Source organism: Buteo buteo, chromosome 19, assembly GCF_964188355.1.
Source record: "Buteo buteo chromosome 19, bButBut1.hap1.1, whole genome shotgun sequence".
NCBI lineage: Eukaryota > Metazoa > Chordata > Aves > Accipitriformes > Accipitridae > Buteo > Buteo buteo.
This window is the reverse complement of record NC_134189.1, coordinates 7232038-7254799: the sequence shown is the minus strand read 5'-3', so window position 1 is coordinate 7254799 and position 22762 is coordinate 7232038. Positions and strand designations below refer to the sequence as shown.

The window sequence follows — 22762 nt, the reverse complement described above, 5'->3', positions numbered from 1 at the left end:
ACCCTGCTTCGCTTGCTTGCTTTTTCCCAGATTTTAGCAGCAATTTTCAGTGAATGCTTCTCAGCAAGTTCATGCTACATCTTTTGGGCTCTTATTGCCATAGTGAAACAAAATCGCATCAATCTACCTTCAAAAATGTGCTTAAACAAAACTGAATTGCAGTGACAGCTGAGCTACCCGAGCGATCTGTTTGTTTATACATAGCTTCAGCAGAAAAACTGCCTTAAAATTTTCACTTGAATCTACCTAATAATATTTTGAAGATATCAAAGCTTTCTTGCATTTCTTGAAATGTCTCATTTTCTGCTAGTCTGAGGTAGTGTAAACTACTTATTTATATGCTACATTTCAGCACAATATGTATTGCTAGCATGAAATGTAACCTTAATAATTTAAAATGCTTGCATTTTTACAATGCTCAGAAGTTTGATTCTACTTTGAGAATCCATCCATACTTCAAATTAACATTAAATTATTACTGTTGGAAGTTTAAGGGACAAATAAGAACTTTTAACATAGGGATGCATACACGTTCATGGCTAATTTATCGAAATGGGTGAGTTTTGGTTTACTTTAAAACAGAAACAACAGACAAAACTTTCATCACATTTTAGTTACTTTCAAAGCAAACCAAGTATCTTTCAATACATATGCACATACATTTTGTACATCATCTGATTACAAAAATTAATGCTTTTTTGAATACTGCTAATACAATTAACTGAAGATACACCACCAAAAATTTCAGCTTGAAAAGGTTCGGCATCCTTTCCCACATAAGACCGCACTATTCTGATGTCTCAGCAAAATAAGAGCCAAATCCTGTTAAATTTGAAAACACCAAAGCTTCATATGTCAGTACAAATATTGTTTTCTGAAGTGAAACACTGTCCCATACATTGCTACATTAAAACAGTTTGTTATCCATTCATATAGAGAGGCACTTTTGCTTTTGTATTTACAATGCTTGTAAAATACTATACCTTGATCATTTTCATTTGATTACAACCCTCTCTTTGTAATCAAGCCAAGGAATAATACCATTGTATTCTTTGGAATATAATACACCAGATATCTTTCAAATAACCATTAGTTATTCTGTTACCGTGTATTTTATTAGCATACATTTCTTCCAAATCCCAATTAAATACTACAAATAGGGGGATGAATTGTCACTGTTCTTTAAACATCAACATCAATAAATGTATACTAAATCTAAATGACAAGTTACATAATTCTCAATTTTCCTGTAGGGCTAAAAAAAAAAAAGCAGCAATGACAGAAATTTGCAAAGTGTTTTGGAACGCAAGATCAAAGACCTGTTAAGCTGATCCCAAACAACTTTGCCTTCCAACATTTTATCTAGTTGGCAACATCCACTGCAATAAATGCAGTTACATTTCTTTAGGTAACCCTTTTTATAAAAAAGGATAACATGGCCATGAACTAACAGTTGTAAAGTAAGATCTGTTGAAAACTGCCTATGTACAGGTTTCCTGCAATTATTTTTTGTGTTGTTTTGCATTGTCACAGCTCCAGCAGCTTGTAGATTATGAAGAGTACTGCAGATATTCTAACTGTAGATGCATGATTTTTTTTTCTTCATATCGACATAGTTAAATGTCAAACCATAAAAGACACTGATGAGGGAGAGATTTTAAATGCTTATCACATCTTGAGGTAGACTGATCTCCAAAATAAAGCTCTTCTACACTTTGATCCGTTCATGACCGACTTCCTTTTGGATCCTTCTCCTTGGAAAAACCTTTCGTTTAAGTGCAATTAGCTGAGGAGAAAAAAAATTACAATATTTAGTACTCTGCTGGGCTAGAGGTGCGCAGTTGGTCAGGCTTTCATTCTAGAAACTGTGAATTACCATGGATGGTAGAGATTTAAGTCAATACTGTCTATTTTTTTCACTGTACAGGAAGAAAGTTACTTACTCATATTCATCTATTAGGTGTGCATATTTCCACTGGACTTCTCAATAACCAGAATACAAGCCGAAAGTCAAAAATACAGTATGCCTATATTCTGATTATTTTAAAGTTAATTTATGTATTTAAATTAATATAACACCAGGCTACATTCAGTTTCTAAAAGATCAACACAAAGCTGGCATCTTAATACAGCATTTATATACCTAGCTGTACTACTGAGTTCCGTACCCCCTTCCGAAACCAAGCTACTAATAGAGGGCGAGTTTTCTAATATATACAAAAGGCTGAAAATCAAGGGAAAGATTCATGCAAAAGTTACAGGTGGGAAGAAAATAATAATCAAAAGCCAACCTTTCAAGAATTACACCCTCTTCATCAGACCACGGAAAGTGTTACTTAAGGCCCCAACCTGCAAAGAATTACCCATATGATTTGTTCCATTGACTCCCTCTAAGTTTAGCAGGATTAATCATGTTTAAGAAAGCCATTTTATGCTTGCAAAAGTGGAGGGTTTTTTTTCCTTTGAGTTGGATTCAAAATCTTTTGCATTCCATAGGAATCTTTGCAAATACTTAGGGATGACAATTAGATAAGGCCTCTAAATAACCTAAGATTCTCTTCAGGACTAGAGTATTGCTATTACGTAAGTTTTCTTCCTCTTAATTTACTTTGCACTTTTACCAATATGTGTGTTAGTAGACCAAGAATTAAGAAAAAAAAAAATTACTGATTTTGAGCATCCAAATTTAGTGCACTGAGGGACTTGACAGTAACAATGTGCCTGAAAAGGAAATACCACTCTCCTTCCCCCCACATGACTCTCTTTTCAAGGAATCTCAACATGACTTAAAAATTGGAACAACCTCATCATTAGTCATGTAACATCTTTTTATGAAGGAAAAATCCTAGCTACCCTTCAAAACCTATTTAAAAAAATCCATCTTATGTTATCCTGAAGACACACCAATCTATTAAGTGTTATAGATATGATAAGATACTAATTTTACCTGTTCAGCAAAAAATGAGATGACTGTAAATACAATAAGTGTTACTAGAACACAATGGGTCCAGAATTTGAGCTTGTCTCTATATGCTCTCCTGCATAAAGAAAGAAGGAAACAGGAAAACAGCTTCATATATTACAAATGCAAATATACAAACTTTATAAAGAGTTTCCATGAAAGGCAAAGAAAGTTTTCTCCAGTACTTAAAGGGTGGCTAGAAAGAGGACAGAGGCTCTCTCTTCGCAAAAAGCCACATGGAGGAGACAGGGGACAACAGGTACAAGTTGGACTGGGAGAGGCTTCATCTTGATATAAAATTTTTATTTTTTACAGTGAGAACAATCATTCACTGTAACAACCTCCCCAGGGATGTGGTGAGGTCCCCTCCACTGGAGGTTTTCAAGATGAAACCAGACAGGGTGCTGGATAATCTCATCTAGGCTCCCTTTCCCACAAAATGTTGGACCAGATGATTTTGAGCTCCCTTCCAACCTGGGCTGTCCTAGGATTCTGTAAAACATTTTGATAAACATGGATTTCCACCAGCACTTCAGTATGCCTTCTTTCACTCACCCTGGTAGAAATCTGCTTTGGCTACAAACAAGTCAAAACAAAGTGTTCTTTTGAAGCTAACGAAGTCTTGATGGATGTCCTCAAAAAGGGAGGCAACAATGTCTACTCCTCCCAGCACAAATTTCTACAGCTAAATGCTGAAGTGGGTTTGCCCCCCACTCCCTCTGCCACTGCTACAGCAGGGCTTGCAGCGCTACAATCCATGCCTATTCTTGTCACCTACAATCCTTCTGATTCCTTCTACAGTACCTCTAATATTTTCTCTTTCCTTACCAACAGCTATTTCTCATAATTTGCTCATCAGCAACAAAATTACTATACTGGTCTTGACTCATTTTTATCACTGTACCTGCCAACCTTTTGCTCATATTCTCAAATCAACTACCCCAACTTCTGAAGTCGTTATATTTATAAAATGGCAAGAGGTAAACACACACAAAAATTTCACACATTATGTAAAAGTGACACACATATGTATCTTCTGATGATTATCCAGCTGATTATTGCTGTCTGACAGATTAAAAAGAAACACTTAGTGAGAAATGTAACAGTTTATATTGCCCCTGTGCAACAAGCATTCCAAACAATGTGGGTTTTTTTGGTTGGGTTTTTTTTTTCCACATTTAAAGAAAGCCAGAAATCCTGAATTAGTTTTTTTAAAAAAAACGCAACTTTTCCTTTGAAGTAAGTTGGGGCCAATAAATGAAATGTTGATGACTATGAGCACCAGCAAAACCCAAATCCTGCAAGCCTCAAATTTTAGTCCATTCAAATCTCTTCACATTATTTTCACTATTAACTCCTTCATGACAACACTAGGAAAAAAATGGCTTGTACCAATATGTTCTATAATTATATGCTACCGCACTACAACAACTTGAAGAAAACCTGTGTAAACATACCATTCTTGGAGTTCGTGCATGTGAAGGAAACGATTCCGATATTCTCTTGGCAGTTCAAACTGGGAAGGTATGGGAAACATTGATTCATAAAAGTCCCTAAGCACAGCTTTCACTGTCTGAGCATCCTTATGATTGTGATCAATATTGTCATTTAGGCAAACAAATTTTCTAGAAAGCAAGAAATCATTGTTAGAATATTTATTTAATAATATAGCAAAGGTATTGGCAAACCAAGAACACACACAGAATCCTTTTAAACAAAATTGATACAATGTCCTTTTAAAACCAAATTGATATATTTGATACTGGTAATCAGTTTCCTTGTTGTTGCATTATTTTAAATTAATTTGATTTTAATTCTAAGAGCACCATAGCAGCCAGCGAGTCAAAACCTCTTGAGGAATCCAATGACAAGCCACATTTCTCTCTCTTCTATTTATATAATGCTGCCATCTAATGGGCACTAGCATGCATCACCCCAGAGCCCACCCCTGGATACAGACAGCAGTTAGAGGGCCAGCATTATGATTTGGGTAAAGGTTTTTATTAGCATGAGTAAAGTATCTAAAATAACAAAGGGAGCTCCACTGTAGGAGGTAAACATACTAAATTATTAATATTTTACTGCATATGCTGCACTCTTCAGAGAAAGTCAACATAAAACCTATAGAAGATTGTGCAAGAGAAGGCAAAGCTTGGTCCCCAGGCTTTGAGTTACTGAGAACACTATATAAATTGGGCAGGACATGACTTGAATCACAGACTCAAAGTTGAACTTGTATAATCAACCAAAATACAAACAACCACCACCTAGATAGAATTTATACAGAAATCACTGTGACCAAATAAGCATGATCCCAATAATGCCTCTTGCAAAGAGTTATTTCTCAGGTAAGAAACACACAACTGTCTAAGTTACTGCAAATTATTTAAACTAAAGCAGCAGCTAGTGTGCTAGACTGCTACGTACCCTCGGTCACTCTGACCTGGTGCCTGACAACAAAAATTCCTTTTCCCATATATGGGCAGGGTTATGTGCTTTATTTATATTCTGAGATACAAGACCCTTACATTTTCCCCAGAGGGAGAAATCGTATCTGGTGACATATGCCTTGTAATTGCTAACCTTTGTAAATAAGTAGTTCTGGTCAGCTGTATTCTCTATAGTATGGTGTGCTCTTTCAAAGAGCAAAGTTCAGACTTCCTACATGAAGCTGGAAATAGGTAGAACTCTAGAGCACACGAATCGACCTACACAGGGCATTACCACTTTTCCTCAGTTTGTACTGAATCTGGCATAATTGGTAACCTTGCTCTAGACAATTACACACAGAGAATAAACAGTCATTCAAATTGCTACATCTGAGAATAAAATACACCTCTCCTCTTCAAAGATGAGCAGGCTGTGTCTACACTATCAAGTAACACTATGCAAAGCAGCTAGTTATGGCAATTATGTCTACACTGTAAGCATTTTGGGAGTTCACACTGCACTACCCCTGACCTTGTCCCTTGGACTGGCAGCTCATTAGCCCTAGGAATGCAGTAGCTGCACTCCTGGAGCGTATATCCCTGCTTATACACACAGCAAACCAAAGCATAGTAAGTGGGAGCGGTGAGGGTATTAACCTCTTTCAAATGGAAAGACTTTTTAAATCCATCCAATAGAAACCAATTCTGACATTCCTTTGGATATTCCAGAATTAATGCACAGATGATTAAGGCTCACTTTTTTCCTTAAGGATGCAAACCAAATATTTTAGGCAGATCAGCAGGTGAACAATACTTTTAGTTCATCCCAAGAGAGGCACTGAATACCTGTTTTTAGAGACTGTGTATAGTTACTGTTTTATATGCAGGGAAAACATGGCAAAGAGAAAGAAATGGCATGCCTACATAGCCGTGCCAGCTCTCCTTTGCTAACAAAATATGACTGCACTACTGCACTATACTTTGTTGCAGGAATACAGCTCAAGAAATTGACTCAACCTCACTTCACAAAGCAGCCAACAATCTGGGACTACAATACACTACTGTTCCTTAACAGAAAAAAAAAAAAAAACGCGAAACCAAAAGGGTGTGGATAGATGGAGTCTCAGGCTAAGTCCATAATAGCATGCCAGTGCATCATGTGAAAATTAGGGAAGATTCAAGACAGATCAGCTCACCTGCCTCATCTTGCCTGCTGAGGTTCCCAAGACAACAGATTAGACACCCCTACTCAAACACATCCTCATCTAAGGATGCAATCACTCCACAGAATAGGCAGCTCAATTTTAAGTTGCTAGAAGGCCTCAATCCATTAGGCATACTCATACCACAACCAACACAGTGTCAGGATCAAGTCTGACATCAGCAACCACCCTTCAAAATAAGCAGCCAGTGATTGCAAGGATGAACTTGAACACTGAAGGTGAGAAACTCATGTTTTGTGCCCTGCTTGGGCCTAACAAGGTTTGAAATCACACTTACATTTAAAAAAAAAAAAAAAAGTCCTAGCCACCAGATACAAAGAAATTGGGAAAGAAGAGGAAGCAGCTGGGTGAGTTAGGGCACTGCCCACTTTTCTTTTGAACTGGGTCATTGCAGAACTGGAATGCAGGAGTTATGTGGCCAGAAGGCACTCTTGTAAGGAGCAGCAATAGATACAAACCACCTTCAGCTGCAAAATGTCTCAAGACTAGCATTCCCCTTCCTGAATGAATGACCTAGCAAGCAGTAGAGTGTAAAAGGCAAGTGAAAATCTGCTTTTCATCTACAAATGCAAATAATGGTGTAGCTTTACAGGCAGCTGAGATTACCCAATAGCTTGCTGTGGCCTGCAAGAGGAGGTTTCACTTTCCCTGGCCCAAAGTATCTGGTCCTACTTTCCTCTTTGTTCTTTAACACTTGTCAGACCCCTCCCCTTGAGGCCAAACTCATTATATTGACAGAGAACTCTCCAGTTTTCTGAAGACAGAAGCAAGACAAAAGCGTGCAACCAAGAGCAAGGAAGGAGAGCAGACAGGTGGAGGCACTGTCTCACTTCTATAACAGCTAGCTGTCAAATTATCTCACCATGTCTTGTCGAACCCCAGTCTTATGCAATGGGCTCAGGACTACAGTTAAAAGTTTCTGCAAAGCAGATTCAGACTTGAACCTCAAATACAGCATCCTTTGCTTTGCAAGGTGGTTGCTGTGAAATGTATTCCAGGACATTTATTTTCGCCATTTCTCTCAGTCATTTCAGAAGCCTAACTCAACACTACAGAGCCTACTCTCAGATTTGGGTATCTAAACCTTTCACCACTGCAGACTGAATAAACAGAGGACTACCTTCCAGCTTTGGATTTTTTCTCACCAAATATTAAAAAAAAAATAAAATATTAATACCTCTTGCCATGTTGTAACAGAGCATGAAAGTATAATGGATATGCAAAACTGATTTTGTTACAAAAAAATCCATCCTTAAGTTTTAAAATAAAATTGTTACATAAAGCAGATCAAAATGATTTTCCTTTAAAACAAAATTGCCTGCAACAAACTGTATGCCCTCTAGAATGGCAAAAATGAAAGCCTCAAAAATAGCTGAAATTATCTATAGTTTTTCAAAGGTTTTAGATACATAAAAATGTAACAAATTAATGAGATAACCCCTAGCATAACAGAGAGAGCACTTACCTTCAGTTACATAGAAAAAATGAGAAGTACTTTTGGTTAAAATTGGTCTTACCCTGTAACACACAGTGTAGAAATACACGGCAATAAATTATTTTTTCCAACACACAGTTCAAACAGTTGACAAAGAAAATTAAAACCACCTCAAAACTTCATACAAATCAAGAATCATGATACCTGGGATTTTTTCGTATGTCATCCAGCTGACCAACTACATGAGAAACATTTGTGCGAATCATTTTGAAGGCAATTTCCTCTTCTCCCATGATTTCAAACCTTGTTGTTAAATAAGATTATACATTAATAAGACAACCTGACAATAAGTCAGGTTCAATAAATATTCATCTTTTATTTAATAGCTTATTTCTAGTCTGACTGACCAACCTTCATTAGAATTTGCCATTTGCTTTCTATCAGTGTATTTACATTTTTCAGCTAACACTCTTGCACAGAGCCACTTTCCTAGAGATTTATTAGTAGCCACCTATAAATCGAAGAACTGAATTCTAATAAAAAGTATATAAACTCTGAGTTTTGGTATAAAAGTAACAATTGATCTGAGTGTAGACGTAACACTTACTATGCAATTTTTTTTTTTAAACACACACAATTTACAATTGTCATTTACAATTACACTTCAGACATGAGAAAACATGTCTGTTTTCACGAAGCCCAGAAAAATCTTGAAGTAAAATTACAGAAGAGTATATAAAACTACAACCTTAAATACAAATAAAACCTTCCTCACCCACCTGATCAATAACTTGCAAACAAAACAAGTATATGAAATGCAGAAGTATCCTATCTCTGAAGGGTATCTTGAATTTGAAAGAGCATTTGACCTCAGTTTAACAGCCTTACTAGACGTATCACACATTTTTCACCTTTCTTACTTTGATATAAGAAAATACCCTGCCTGCTCCCTGAAGTCTCACCTGAGAACGTACTCCATTTATAAAGCTCACAAAACTAACAACACAATTTTTAGAGTTCAACAGAACAAGAGAGCAGCATACATCCTAATGCTATAAACATATTACTATAAATCAATTTAAGCACAGCAAATCCTTGCCCCCACCCAACATTTTTCAATCTCATTTGTTGTGTCGGCTTTTCAGTTTTAGCATAAACTCTCCCAGGAAGGGAATTATTTATAAAGCTTACAGCACGATTTGAGGTACTATGAATTAATGTATAATAAAGTCCAAAAGCTGCCCTAAGCAGCATCTGTAACCTTCTTTCATTCTACAGTTTTATTTGACTTCGTAGCCACTCCTGGGGCAACTGCATGGTTCAGAGGCTCCCCACCAGAGACAAAGCTATAAGATCCACACCAGCAAACAGCCTCATTGGCATGCAAATGGTTTGCAGGTTTCAGAGAAGAAAGATCTGAGAGAACCTGATCTCAGGCAGATCTATGCAAATGCAATTACTCAAACCCACGGTCATGATCATGGTTTGTCCTGCCCTTTCCAAAAGGGTATGGAAACCCTTTTCTTATCCCTCTCCCTCCCTCCCTGTCACTCCTCCTCCTTGCAGGAAAACTACAAGGTAGTTAGGGCTAAAATGCTTTTTCTGTTCTTTCCTTTTTTTAAGCTTCAGTAGAAGAAAGGATGAAGCAGATTTACAAATTCTAGGTACAGGACAGGCTCTTTCCTCATTTTTATGCTACTTTAACTGCCCTTAATCACTACATATAGTCAATTTGTATAGCCATCTAAACATACTCTGGCTTACTGTTGTACAGCACGAATGACGATCAGGCCCAAGATGACAAAAGTAGCATGGAAATACTTAAGTCTACTAAACAAGAAACGAAAAAAGTCACACCATTCTGCACAATGAAACATACATAGGTAGATAGCAGTATGTTTCTTCAGTTCCACTGTTAAAATAAATTGAGCTAAAATTCGTTAACATATACATGACCAAAGATTCTATATGTATATTTCTACCTCCTCTTACTGCTTTACAAAACTTAGCTTGGCTTTCCACAGGAGTGTAACAACATACCTGTATTTGTTTTTGTCCTTGTATGCCTTACGAATTCTGTCAGTCACAGGTTTGCAATTAGTCACTAGGTTTTTTGTTACTGGAGGCTGGAAGAAAACGTTGTTTAGATTATAGGTTACTGAAAATTACAGAGTCTGTTATAAAGATGTACTTTGTAGAAAACTTATATTACAGTTAGAAAGGCCTGTATATGCTTACTCTCCTAGAATGAAAAACAACAGTTTCTTGATCAACTGTTGAAGGGGAAAAACAAACAAACAAAAGATATTGGTGCATAACATCAAGATTTTCTATGCATACAAATATGATATGAAAAATACAAGATTATTTTTGGCAAAAACATTGTAACTTCTAGATTTCACCCTCAATAAAATATTCAGAAATTGTAGCTCATTTGACAGCTGTCTTTGACATTCCTCTGGTAGAGGCCACCAGTAACACCAGCCAGGCAAACTCCACAGAACAGCTGATACACACGAGGCCTTATTTCTATCACAAGCTATGTTGAAACAATTCTGGGAAATAAAATCCCTATTCTCAAGGGATATTTCTATGGTAGTAGACTCATTCCAAGAAGTTTAGCTGTTGCAGACAACAGAATTAAAAATAAATTAGGCCTCTGTGCTAAACACAAATGCTATTTTGTCACTATTTGAACTGACTGCTAACATTAGTACATTAGGCATTACTGCTTAGATTAGTAATATTTTACTAACTCTCCAAAAAGATTAAAGTAATTTGACATTGTTCCCAACCACTGAGACTTATTTTTAACCCCATCTTAAAACATATTCATGGCAGCCATCCTTTACTACTATTCTTCAAAGTTTTTACTTCACAGAATTTTACAGGCTAAACTGAGAGTCATAAAGAGGCAAAATGAAGGCTATACTGGATGTAATGTCCTCAGACTGTGCAGGATTCTCAAATCCACACTTCCATTTCTTCAAATCAGGCTGACAGAATGGCTTTATATAGAACTTTGCTGGAATTCAGACTTAGGGGAAAATATTTTTAAAACCTTGTAAAACAACCTGATAAGAACACAAGGCAGGATAGATGTCCAGAGGGAAGGAAAGGAGAAAAAAAAAGAAGAAAAAGAAGAGAAAAAAATAGTCAATGTCCATATACATTTATCTACACGTACATTGTAGATCTATGTACTATGATTTGCAAGTGTTGGGGATCAATAATGCTCTTCTACTACCCAAGAGTTCATGATCTGTACTCATTGAAATTATTTTTGCTTTGATACAGTATTAGTTTGAAGCTATAAAACACCAGGTCATAAATTTAGCGAAGTACAACCACACATCTTTTTCACATGCATAGGTTGATGCAGGAATTAAATTCTCATTGTAGAAGAAATCTAGGTATTTTTATCAGATCTAAAGATTCTAGATTCCTAAATTCCAGCAGGCTTTAATGATAATTTAACCACTAAAATAGAAATTAAGGACTTAAATCCTTAAGGAACATCTAGTCCCCAGACCTCCATTTTCACAGAATGGTTTAGGTTGGAACGGACCTTGGGAGCTCATCTGGTCCAACCCCCCCTGCTTATGCAGGACCACCTGGTGCCAGTTGCTCAGGACTATGTCCAGATGGCTTCTGAATATCTCCAAGGATGGAGACTGTCCACAAATGGATGACCTGCACCAGTGCTTGCCACCCTCACAGAAGAAAGTGTTTCCTGATGTTCAGAGGGAACCTCCTGGGTTTTTGGGTTTTGCCTATTACCTCTTGTCCTCTTACTAGCACCAGTAAGAAAAGGCTGGCTCCATCTTCTTTGTGCCCACCCTTCAGATATTTATATACATTGATGAGATCTTGCCTTGAGACTACTCTTCTCTAGGCTGAACAGTCCCAGCTCTCAGCCTTTCCTCATAAGAGAAATGCTCCAGCTCCTTAATCACCTTCATGGCCCTTCACTGGACTCCATCCAGTATGTCCATACATGCCTTGTACTGAGGAGCCTGGAACTGGACACAGCACTCCAGGTGTGGATTCACCAGTGCTAAGAAGAAGGTAAGGCTCACCTCCCTTGACCTGCTGGCAGCACTTTGTCTAATGCAGCCCAGGATACCACCTTCTTTGTGGCAAGGGCACAGTGCCAGCTCATGTTCAGTTTGGTGTCCACCCAGACCCCATGTCCTTTTCTGCCAAACTGCTTTCCAGCTGGGTAGCCCCTAGCATAATACTAGTGCATGGGGTTGTTCCTCCCCAGGTGCAGGACTTTGCACTTCTCCTTGCTGCACTTCATGCAGTTCCTGTCAGCCCATCTTTGGATGTTAAAAGGAGTTAGTCTGAAGCCTTCATATTAGGAAGACTTATTCTAAAGATGTCCATCTGATGGTTTGGTGGGTTTTTTTGAATTTTGTTTTGTTTTTAAATACATGGGTTGTAATTCAGATAAAGACTTATCTGAAGGTTCTAGTCAGAGAGTATTGGGCTTACTGTCTTTTTGGATCACAACACTGAGTTTTCCTAACAAGGATGACTTTTTAAATCCCATTCTAAAGCTCAGCTTTTCTCTTTCTAAGTTAGGAAGTAGCTTGTAAAATTTTCATTTTATAACACTTACGTCATGTACACACAAGTAGAAATTTTTGTAAATACTTTCCTTCTAGAAATCAAACCAGCTTTTCAAGCACAGTAAATACATGCTCAGGAAAGAAACCAAGCATCTTTTAAGACCAATGTTTCTTACCAGATTGGGATCGTAATATGCTTCCTGAGTTGGTGGAATGACATGGATCTGAGTGATGTTGGCAGGAAGAGCTTTAGAGCAATTTATTAGCATTTGTTCTAAACCCGTCAAATCCTAACAGAAAGAGAAGAAAAAAAGAGATAGTCCTGTTTTTTCACTGACATAGTCCTAAAAATTCAGGGTGCACAGACATATTTAATGTTACCCACATAACAAATTTCCATGCTGCTGCTGGAAAAAGACAACTTAATATTCAGCAGACCAGTTGTTGGGACTCCCCTAAAAGTAAAGCAAATGCTTAATGTCATTTTGATTTAAAATGAAAAACACACATTTACTGATGATGTCAGGACAGTACAGAATTCCCAAACCAGCACTGGCATATTAAAATCCCAAATCAAGCAAACAAACAGAAAAGTGAACTGAAAGGACAGTAAAAAGATCTGCTTGTTAAGGTACAGGCCAGGAACACAGTAAAGCAGGGCTGTGTTCCAGCTATGCCAATGATTGTGTGCTGTTTCCAGAACAGATTATTTCATTGGTTTGTGCCAATTCCTCTCTGTAAAGCAGAAATAGTACATTTTGTTCTCTACCAACTGTCTCTAAGTCCTACAAAGACTATGTCTCTGTTTATAGGTTCCTAGAAAAACAGAAGTATAAGTCTTTGTATATGGTCATAGTATTTACTAGCATGATCTCTTTACTACCCTTTTTTTCAATTCTTTCTTTAGGCCACAAGTTCCTTGCAGCACGAACTGTCTTTTACCATGTGCAAGAACAAGAGTAAGCACAGCAGGATTCCAGTCTTCACAGTGGCTTTTACCCTTGAACATTTTTCTGACAAGCTAACACTAACTGCTTGCTTGAACTCAGACACCAGTGACCCATTTTTCTGATGCTGCTAGAACTCAGTTTAATTGTTGACTCCATAGAGCAATGAATGATAAAATAGAACACAACATTATACTCTCCAGGTAAAATTTAAGAATTGCCAAATGTTACAGATGCTATAAGCAAGGATAAAATAAAGATTTGACTCATTTTATTTTAACAGTTTTGGACTTTAAAACTGAAGTTACTCTAAAAGTTATTGGTAAGGAAAGAGTACCTGCAAACTTAATGGTAGTTCATGGATTCTCGTGGCCAACGTGCGAATCTCTCGGTCAGACAAAATGCCCGACTGGTCCGTATCAACCTCATCGAAGATCTGAGAAATGTTCAGTGGCTGGACTGCGCTCATAAGATAGTAGAAATATGAAAAAGCAAACTGCATATCTTCTGAGTGCCGCACTTTGTGAAATGATGTCTTGTCAAACTCCTCAGGAAACCTATATAAGAATGTAAACTAATTTAGTACTCCAGTTTCTTAAGGTAAAACATTCCTTACCAAAACCCAAATTCTCATCTAGAATTTTAAAAGGTCCTCAAACGTCTCCTTATTTTAGCACAACTATCAACTATCATGTTGTAATAAATTCCCTACTTCCTTTTTCAAAATATAATTTTAATGAGTAGCCATCAACACATTGGAAGTAGCTATAGCAAAGCATCTACAGAAACACAGAATTACCTACAGTTTTACATTATTCAAAGACATACTCACATATCCTGTAGCTCTTGCATAACAGTGCGGTCAATCATGTGAGGCATATGAGCAGGGACTTTCCGAGATGTAAATCCAAATTTGCTGTTTAAAAGCTTATTAACATATCGAAGGGAATCAGCAAATGTATCTTTCAGCTGCCTTCCAAGATGTTTACCATCAGTAAAGTATGACATCTGTTTGAGTAATGACTCTTCTTCCTAAACAGCAGGACAGGCACAAATCAAGGTTACATTACAAAAAAGACCAAAACCATTAAACACACAGGAAAAACGACATTTCGGCCAGCTGCCAACTCTTTCCAATATTTGAAAATGGGAAGAGAAGTTTTGAATATTTTTCTTCATATTGCTTAGTTCTCTCTTTAAAGAGAAAAGATAAAAGGTAACCTTTTCCTTAAAATTTTCATACTTTGAGGATTAGTCTATAAAAAACTTCCTTAATATTTGTGCTCCGACACGTCCCCCACACACTAAAGTTCCTGTTTGCTATCAGATTTATTTGTAACATTGCCTTGGTTTTTGCTGATGATTCATCCATTTTTGATAAACTGAAGTCCTGTGAATATAAAGATTCCTTACACAACATCCAATCTCAGATGAACAGAAAGAGATAGTCTTTTAAAAACATAGCCCATTTGCTATTTGGATTAGTGCAAAGCAGTTGCTACCAACTGAAGCATAGTCTCCATCTTCTCTTCTAGAGGTTTTCAAAACTGCCAAAATGCTTTTGGCTAGAAGAAGCAGCAGCTTCCTACACATGTTCTTGACACGGTCTGGATATTCAGCCTTGTTGGCAGACTTTCAATTTAACTTTTAGAACCCAAGTATTTACCATTATACATATTTTTGGGCATTTTTTTTTAAATAAACTGGATCCATATTTGTACAAATGCAATCGAAACAAAATCTAAGCTTTCTGTTGTAGTACTATGTATGCCTGAACAATAGCCCTGTGCCAACATACAGTGAATAGAAACCAAACCTGACAAAAAAAACAAAAAAGAAGGCAGTAGAAAGGGAACAGAAATGGCTATTCAGCTTTTACCACCTAGCTAAGAGAGGCCCAAATCATAAACAAATTAGATTTTATGTGAAAAGTCAAAAGGAGCTTTCAAAAAACCTCAGAATTTGCCTCAAAGACAAGACACATTCCAAATGTATATATCATATTAACAGTATTCCACTATATGCAGAAAAATGCAACTATTCCAATAAGCAATGACATTAAGATACTCACATCAAGAAGGTCCTGGAAATACTTCTTTTTCTCCCACGGCAAAAAGCCTTGGTAAATTCCAGCATAAAACTGTAATTTTCTTCCCCCTAGTCCCTCCCTTACATTTGTATCCACCTGCACATGCCCTTTTCCTCCTTCCATTCCCTGTGCATCTTCTCCAGTATCTAAATTCCCAGTATGTTTTGATTTCTGGGTTTCCCTTAATATCAGTGCATTCAATACTTTTTCTCGAGTTTCATTTTTATTTTCCATGCTCTGGGTGGGAAGTGTGGATTTAGGCTTTACTTTATAAATAGGTTCATTTACGTTCATTGTCACAACAGTCCCCTTTGTTCCCGTAAGCCTTGAAGGAACTTCTTCACTTGCTTTTATTGTTTCTATCTTGCCATCGTTTACATCTTTATAAGGCTTCTGCCAGCTGGTATGGTTCTTCTGATCTTCTGAACGACTATACACACCCTTCTTTTCCAGGCCTATAATACTTTTTATCGTAGTTAAGAGCTGGAAAGGTCTCAGGAGAGCAGCCTTGGATAGGTTAAATCCTTTCTGAGTGATATCACCATTTAGTAGTTTTAAGTCCAGGTTCTGCAGTGCTAGCTGAACATCTTCAGGAAGGAGAGACACGTTTACTGATGGTATTATCACTTCTTCATGTAGACTCTCTTTTGTGCCATTTCGACGTCTCCTTACTCTTGGAAAGCGTTTTTCTTCAGGAATATCCTCAAATATCATTTCAGCTTCTGGTATTGAAGTTATAGTTTTAAAATCAGATTTGGATTTTTGCGTGGAAGTTGTATTCAGTTTTGGTTCCTCTCTAGTATCAGCTTCAACAGCTACTTGCATTTTAAACTCTTCATCATTTTTATTTAGAAACGTAAGGTTAAAATAGATCACAGTTGCATTCATGCCACTATGCATTATGAGGTGGATAGTCTTCCATTTGTTAGCAACTGAAGCATGTCGGATAATTGGATTATCACTATATGAACCCTCAATTCCTTTCTTGGCTATTTCACTGAAGCTGAAGTAGGGCAGACATTCACCTTTGGGAATAACGTAGTAGGTCTGATTAAGCTGAAGCGTCACCTTGTACATCTCTTCAAAGTGATCTGGAAAAAAAACCCAAGACACAAACCAAATTTCTGTCAATTTGCAGTGTGACACTTATCTTCCAGTCTTTTTTAATTGTAATAGGCCGAGCTAGATTCCCTATATTAGCAAGACGACAGCTTTGTGAAAGAACACTTACTGTAGCTCCCAGTTCTTGCTCACCTATCTTTAATAATGAATGACTAGAGCATACTCAGATATATAAAGCTGCCAGACATTCCAATGGTAACTCTAAAAGCCAGTATAATTTATCACTCTTTCAGTCTCTACCTGAAGAGCCTAAGTGGCTTGTTATCACATGTCACTTAAAATTATGTATCAGTCATAAGTAACATGACCATACTACATTTTTGCCACATTTTAGTAGATTAATGTTACAAGAATTGGATTTCACTGCTACACTGCATCTTGATTTGAGACTGCCAAAACCAGATAGGCTGAATCGAACTTCTCCCTCCCACAGCAGAAGACAGTTATCTGTCTACTCTTGCATGAACAAAACCTCACTGCCAGCAACAGAATAGCCATAACACACTCATCTGAGCTGAGATGCTGGGGAGACTCCACTCTTTCAAACAGGCCAATTTCTTTCATTTCTGTTCCCCTACCTATACCAGACAGCATTCTCAATCACTTCATTCATTCCTGATAGTCTTTGATATCAAAATAAACTTCAGACAACTTCAGGTGACTGAAAGTAGCCTTTGGCAAGAACCCAGAGCCAGGCTTGAACTCACACTGTCAGTATCAGAGAGGTCCTTTGATTTTTTTAACCGCTACGAGCATCATCAAGTCAGCTGTCCTTACTCGGGTAAAGACTGTTTGCATAGCTGAAATGTAATTTCTCCATTTAAAACGTAAGCCTCTTGGGGCAAGGAGTTTGATGCTTGCTGCTCTGTAAAGTATCAAGCACCCCACCCATACTTGGTCCATAATGGTTTTATTTAATAAAGCAGCATATAATATTGATTCAGGTTTGGATTAGTGAATACAAGAAGCATCTGACTTTTTTCTTCAGCTGCTAGCTGCTCTTTTCCACAACTCTGTACAGGACATCTTAGCCCAATCTGAGAGTAAAGATAAGCCAAAAAGGTCAGGCAATTAAAGAGAATTCCTATAGAAAGTTATCAGCGATGTATTTTACGTACCCTGGCCACAGTCACCAGCATCAAATCCACAGGAAAGGACATTGCAGGCCTGATCACAGAATTTGTCTGCTAGCCAGGAATTAGCACAGCCTTGGTTACAGTATGAAACACCACTTATTCCTGCACCAAATTGCCATGGTGGTCCATTCCCGATACCTCCAACTGCACCTCCACCAGCAACATAGCGACTACCTCCACTGTTACCTACAGGGAAAGAAAAGAAAAACAAAAAAACCCAGTCATTTGAAATCCTTATTTCCAAGTAAAGGCACATTTTAAGCCTCAGTATTAAAGCTAGACTGAAGAGTCAACAGTCTTACTTATCACCACTGAAATTAAAATGGGGCAAATGCTTAACAGACCTCTATGAGTTACTGTAAAATAATTTATAGTGTGCACAGTCTCACTGTTGAAGTTTAGGAACTGACTTAAAATTGCAAAAAAACCCCTCCAACACATTTTGTCTTAACTTCAAAAAATACAGGCAGAAAACTGATTTACTACTTCTTGTGCTTGCAGCCTTGACTTTACAGCCTCCTAGAGTGATATCACTTCCTCAATCCAAAAGCACCACTTCATTTTCATACCCTAGAGTCCTGAAAATTCGATTTAGAAACTCATGGTGCAGCTCCACAGTCCTGTTGTTATTTGGGTTCTGAGTCCAAATAATACATAATACTGTACTACTACTAATAATAATTTGAATTTCAAAAACCTTCCTTTCAAGCTAGTCAGATTTGGTACCCAAAGAAAGATGTTCCAATGCCCTACTATTTGCTGCCATTTTCCATACAAATTTGTAGTTTGCAAGAAATAAGGTTTTCATCTGTAAGCCAACTTTTTTACTATTATTAAAGGAGGTAAATTTTGTAGCTATAGGAGGATGACAAATTACAGAATTATTTTTATAAGAGAAAACAACAGTTCACTTTTTCTAAATTTAACACTGCTGTCTTACCAATGCAATCACCTCCATCCCAATCACATGCTGAGTTATTACAGGCTTTATCACAGTAACCGTCTTTAATCCATGAGCCAGGACATCCCTCAGCACAGTTTGGCACAGGCCAAGTCAAGTAAACCTGGAACAACATTACAGTCTGAGACAAGGACTGGCAAAGAGAAGTCAACTGAGCTTGTTTCTTGGAACACAGACACTTAAAATAATGCCTCCCAGCGTATAGTGCCTTAAGTATTCACAAAGCTTTACAAACAGCATTTAAACCCTATCACCTGTGAAGTAAATGTTATCCCTTCAAACAGAAGGAAGAACTGAAGAATTTCCAGGGCCATACAACAAGGCAGCAACGGCCAGAAATAGAAAGCAGGACTTCCCAAATCTACTTCTGCAAACCATATTCCAATGAAAATTAATATTTTATCTTTTATCAGATAAGAAGGGGGAACTTGAACTCTGAAATAGCTCTGCAGTTCACTTGTTCTCCTGACTCAAAATGTTGCTTCATTACTAACCAGTCATGAGATAAGCAGCACATGTTGAACATAATCCCTGAAGCATCTGATTGATTCTCTATGACTGAAATAATTCTAAGAATTGCCAAGACAAAAAAAAGTGTGGGGGTGTGTGTACTTTGAACTGGGGAGGCATTAAAAACCACACACATTTTCCTTTAGGCCTTATTGTTTCAAGATTTTAGCAGCACATTTCCTACTGAAACACCTGCTGATCAGGTTATCACAAACAACGCTGCACCTAACCTGACTTTATCATCATAACTGGAAAGAATAACTGAAGAACAATACAAATGCACTAACAGTATGATTTTGCAATTACATGCTTACATCCTTAAGATTTAAAACAACTAAAAGCCTCCTAACATCCTCAAGTACTGAAACAGTAATTTTGGGGTGGTTTAATTTTGTACAATGCTTCTGTGTGTGTGAACAAGTGTGCACATCCGCCTGCATGAATTGTTTAATTTGGTGGTCTCTAGTGTCTTCTGTACTTACTGCTTTAATATAAATAGCAATTAGAAATCTTGATTTTTTCCTCCCTGTCACTCTTATAGATCCATCTCATGGATGGAAACTCTGCTGGCAACCAGAGTCTTATGTATGATTATTGCTGTTTCCTTTCCTTGCTTAACCCCAGTTGTTGATAATAGGCCTGCTGAAAGAATAAATCACTTTGCATGTACATGAACACGCAACAACAAATCTTTTAGCAAATAATTTTATATATATGATTATATAGAGAGATTGGGCAAAGATACTATGGGTGTCTGGAACAGAGGTAATTAATGGTAAATTTAAATATTAGACCAATTTGAATGTCATCTAACCTCAGCATTACCATGGAAGAACTGATTCTGTTTTGTTTTGAATACTTCCCACAAAACAAAAAGAATTTACAAGGGAGGAAAGACTGACAGCTGCCAATCACCACATCAGTCTTACCAGTGCTCCAACAGAAAGTGGGAGAATTAGAGAACGACACTGAAACTAAAGCATGAAGCCTGACAGAGGAACCATTATACCGCCAGAAACCTGTGAGTGAATATGAAAAAAAGTAATTCTGCAACACAAACATCAACACAGCACACATACAAGAAAAAAGACAGAGCCCTCTCCACCCTGCACCTTTGCTAACAATTGTCTAGTTAAGAATAATGAACCTTTAAAAGTAAAAGGGGGAAGGGGAGCAAAGGGAAATCTTCTTGTATTTGTTCTTCCTTTCAAAGTAGTATATCTTTGATTTTTATTATATTAGCATATAAAAGTTTTACATCTATTTCTGGTAAAAAATCCTTTCATAATGGCTTACCTTTTGACCTTTAGAGTGACTGTAGAAATCATCAGGCCAAACATCCTTCCCAAACATAACATCATCATTGAGATAGATAAACTTCTGAGAGAGGCCACTGATACGATGAATGTGACTTTCAATAGCTGGTGAACTGAAGGTAGGCAAGTGACTCACATTCTGAAATATTTCCTAAAACAAAAAAGCCCCAACAACCCAAAACAGTTTCAGAAGGCAAAAATAAATAAAAAAACCAAAACCCTATCTGGTGTGCCTGACCTTTTATATTTGATACTTATCTACTAAAAAAAAGTTTTATCAAGAACAAGGAGAGACACAAAAGATAAAAAAGTGAAAATATTGTAGCAAAAAAGAAAAACTTCACTATCTCATTTTCCCCACACGAAACCATTTTCAAGTCTTCTGCTTAACTAAGAAACTGCACCTGCTTCAACGCAAAGTCACAAACCCCTGTTTCACTGGGTACTGGATCAGGCCCAGTGTACACATATTTATACTTCTCACGCAGTACAGGCTGCACAAAATTTCAAGCAAGTTGAACCTGTTCCAGCACTCAAAGTCAGGATTCTTCCATCTCTTTCAAGTAACTTCACAAGCAGACAGCAACAGAAGTTGAATTAGTATCTTGTTACCACTTAGATTACTCAGGGCTCCTATAGCATGTCCAGATACCAAAATTACTCCCAAATTCGTAATAAGAAGCTACTAGAATATTTTTGTTTCACTTATTCAGGAAGGTTGAAGGATTCCCTTTCCCTTTTTAAGTAAGATTTTTAGAATGCATAGCTACTTTTTTTGCAGCCATCACCTTAGTTCCAGTAATTGTAATTCCATCCTGTCTCAACACAAGCTTATTAGATTATTACTGGTCCTGAGAGTGTTTATGGATTCAAATTACATTTTATTCTCCCTAGGTTTTTTATAAAAAACTTCACAAGGAAATCAGACATGGGTATATGTTAGCTGAAGCTTCAGTATTTGGAAAACTGGACTAAATGAAGGCTTGATATATATTCAGTTATCCGCTTAGCCAAAATACAAAGACATACTGAGGTTTAATAAAACCATGGATGAGATGAAGAAGAGCTGGTCACTTCTACCTTCCAAATAAATGCAGCCTTTAGTTGAAAGGGGATAATTGCATTTCAAAACAAACACAGAATCTTTACTAGTGCCACTTTCATGCTGGTATTTTCGTTTGTTTGGGGTTTCTGGTGTGGTTTTTTTTGTTTGGCTTTTGTTTGTTTGGGTTTTACCTGATGTGTCACTATGGTTATCCGAGGATTATCCAGGTTAAGCCAAGAAGGAATCTGCCCATTAGTGACGATGAAAATATGTCGTACCCAAGGGGCATGCCTCTCTATTGATCGCAACGAGTATCTCAGCTCTTCATTATCTTCAAAACGGCTGGCAGAAATATCTTCATCCTGTTTAGACTATAAAAAGAAAAAAGTCTTTCTTAGATTTTAAATAGAACATTCACATACTGATCCAGCTAGGTAACAACAGTATGCTTTAGCATATGGGTGCATAAGCATTTGAGAACTTAGATGTCAAAAATAAAAAGTACACCAATCAAGTACCATTATTCTTCTAAAGGATCACATTCTCCTGAATTATCAAGGTGAACAATACAATCTTCTGACATCAATGGCTGAAAACCTGGTATCATTAGGACGTCTGCTGACCACACCACAAGACGACAGTGCCTTGTGTGATCCAGACTCTTGAAGAAAGAACCCCAGAAAAAGCACACCCTCCTGTCTTTCTAGATTATTACCCTCAATTATTTTCTGATCTTGATCAAAAGCCAAGTTGCATTTCAAATCCATAACATCATCTTTCACCAATCTAGTTTTAAGAGGCTGTGGCCTTCCAAGTACATTGCATTATAAGCCATATATAAATGTCACCTAATATAGATACACTGGAAGCGTCATGATGTAGCAGCTCTTCAATTATCCTCTGCTCTTATTTTAAAGAACTTAAGCAGGAGAAAATTACCAAAACTGAGCCTAATACTATCAAATAGCTAAATGTTTCCGTACGTTTTTGTTAAAAAGACAACGTTTTAATTA

General features: G+C 37.2%; 1 protein-coding gene across 4 annotated transcripts in view; it reads right to left on the bottom strand.

Moving 5' to 3' along the window:
* Positions 1-594: 594 nt before the first annotated feature.
* The window catches only part of GNPTAB (N-acetylglucosamine-1-phosphate transferase subunits alpha and beta), a 46694-nt gene continuing 24526 nt past the window's right edge, over positions 595-22762 (bottom strand). For 2 of the 4 annotated variants that reach the window (XM_075051490.1, XM_075051492.1), the window contains exons 9-21: positions 21941-22120; positions 20685-20855; positions 18858-18981; positions 17900-18103; positions 15642-16750; positions 14403-14602; positions 13908-14127; positions 12800-12913; positions 10090-10175; positions 8254-8352; positions 4420-4587; positions 2948-3038; positions 595-1786 (exon numbers count right to left, since the gene is read on the bottom strand). In XM_075051490.1, the coding sequence (XP_074907591.1) occupies positions 1709-1786; positions 2948-3038; positions 4420-4587; positions 8254-8352; positions 10090-10175; positions 12800-12913; positions 13908-14127; positions 14403-14602; positions 15642-16750; positions 17900-18103; positions 18858-18981; positions 20685-20855; positions 21941-22120 (2844 nt within the window). In that variant the 3' untranslated portion in view covers positions 595-1708. Of the gene's footprint in view, positions 1787-2291; positions 2350-2947; positions 3039-4419; positions 4588-8079; positions 8133-8253; positions 8353-10089; positions 10176-12799; positions 12914-13907; positions 14128-14402; positions 14603-15641; positions 16751-17899; positions 18104-18857; positions 18982-20684; positions 20856-21940; positions 22121-22762 lie in introns of those variants that run through there. The other 2 variants (XM_075051491.1, XM_075051493.1) reach the window with 2 other exon arrangements.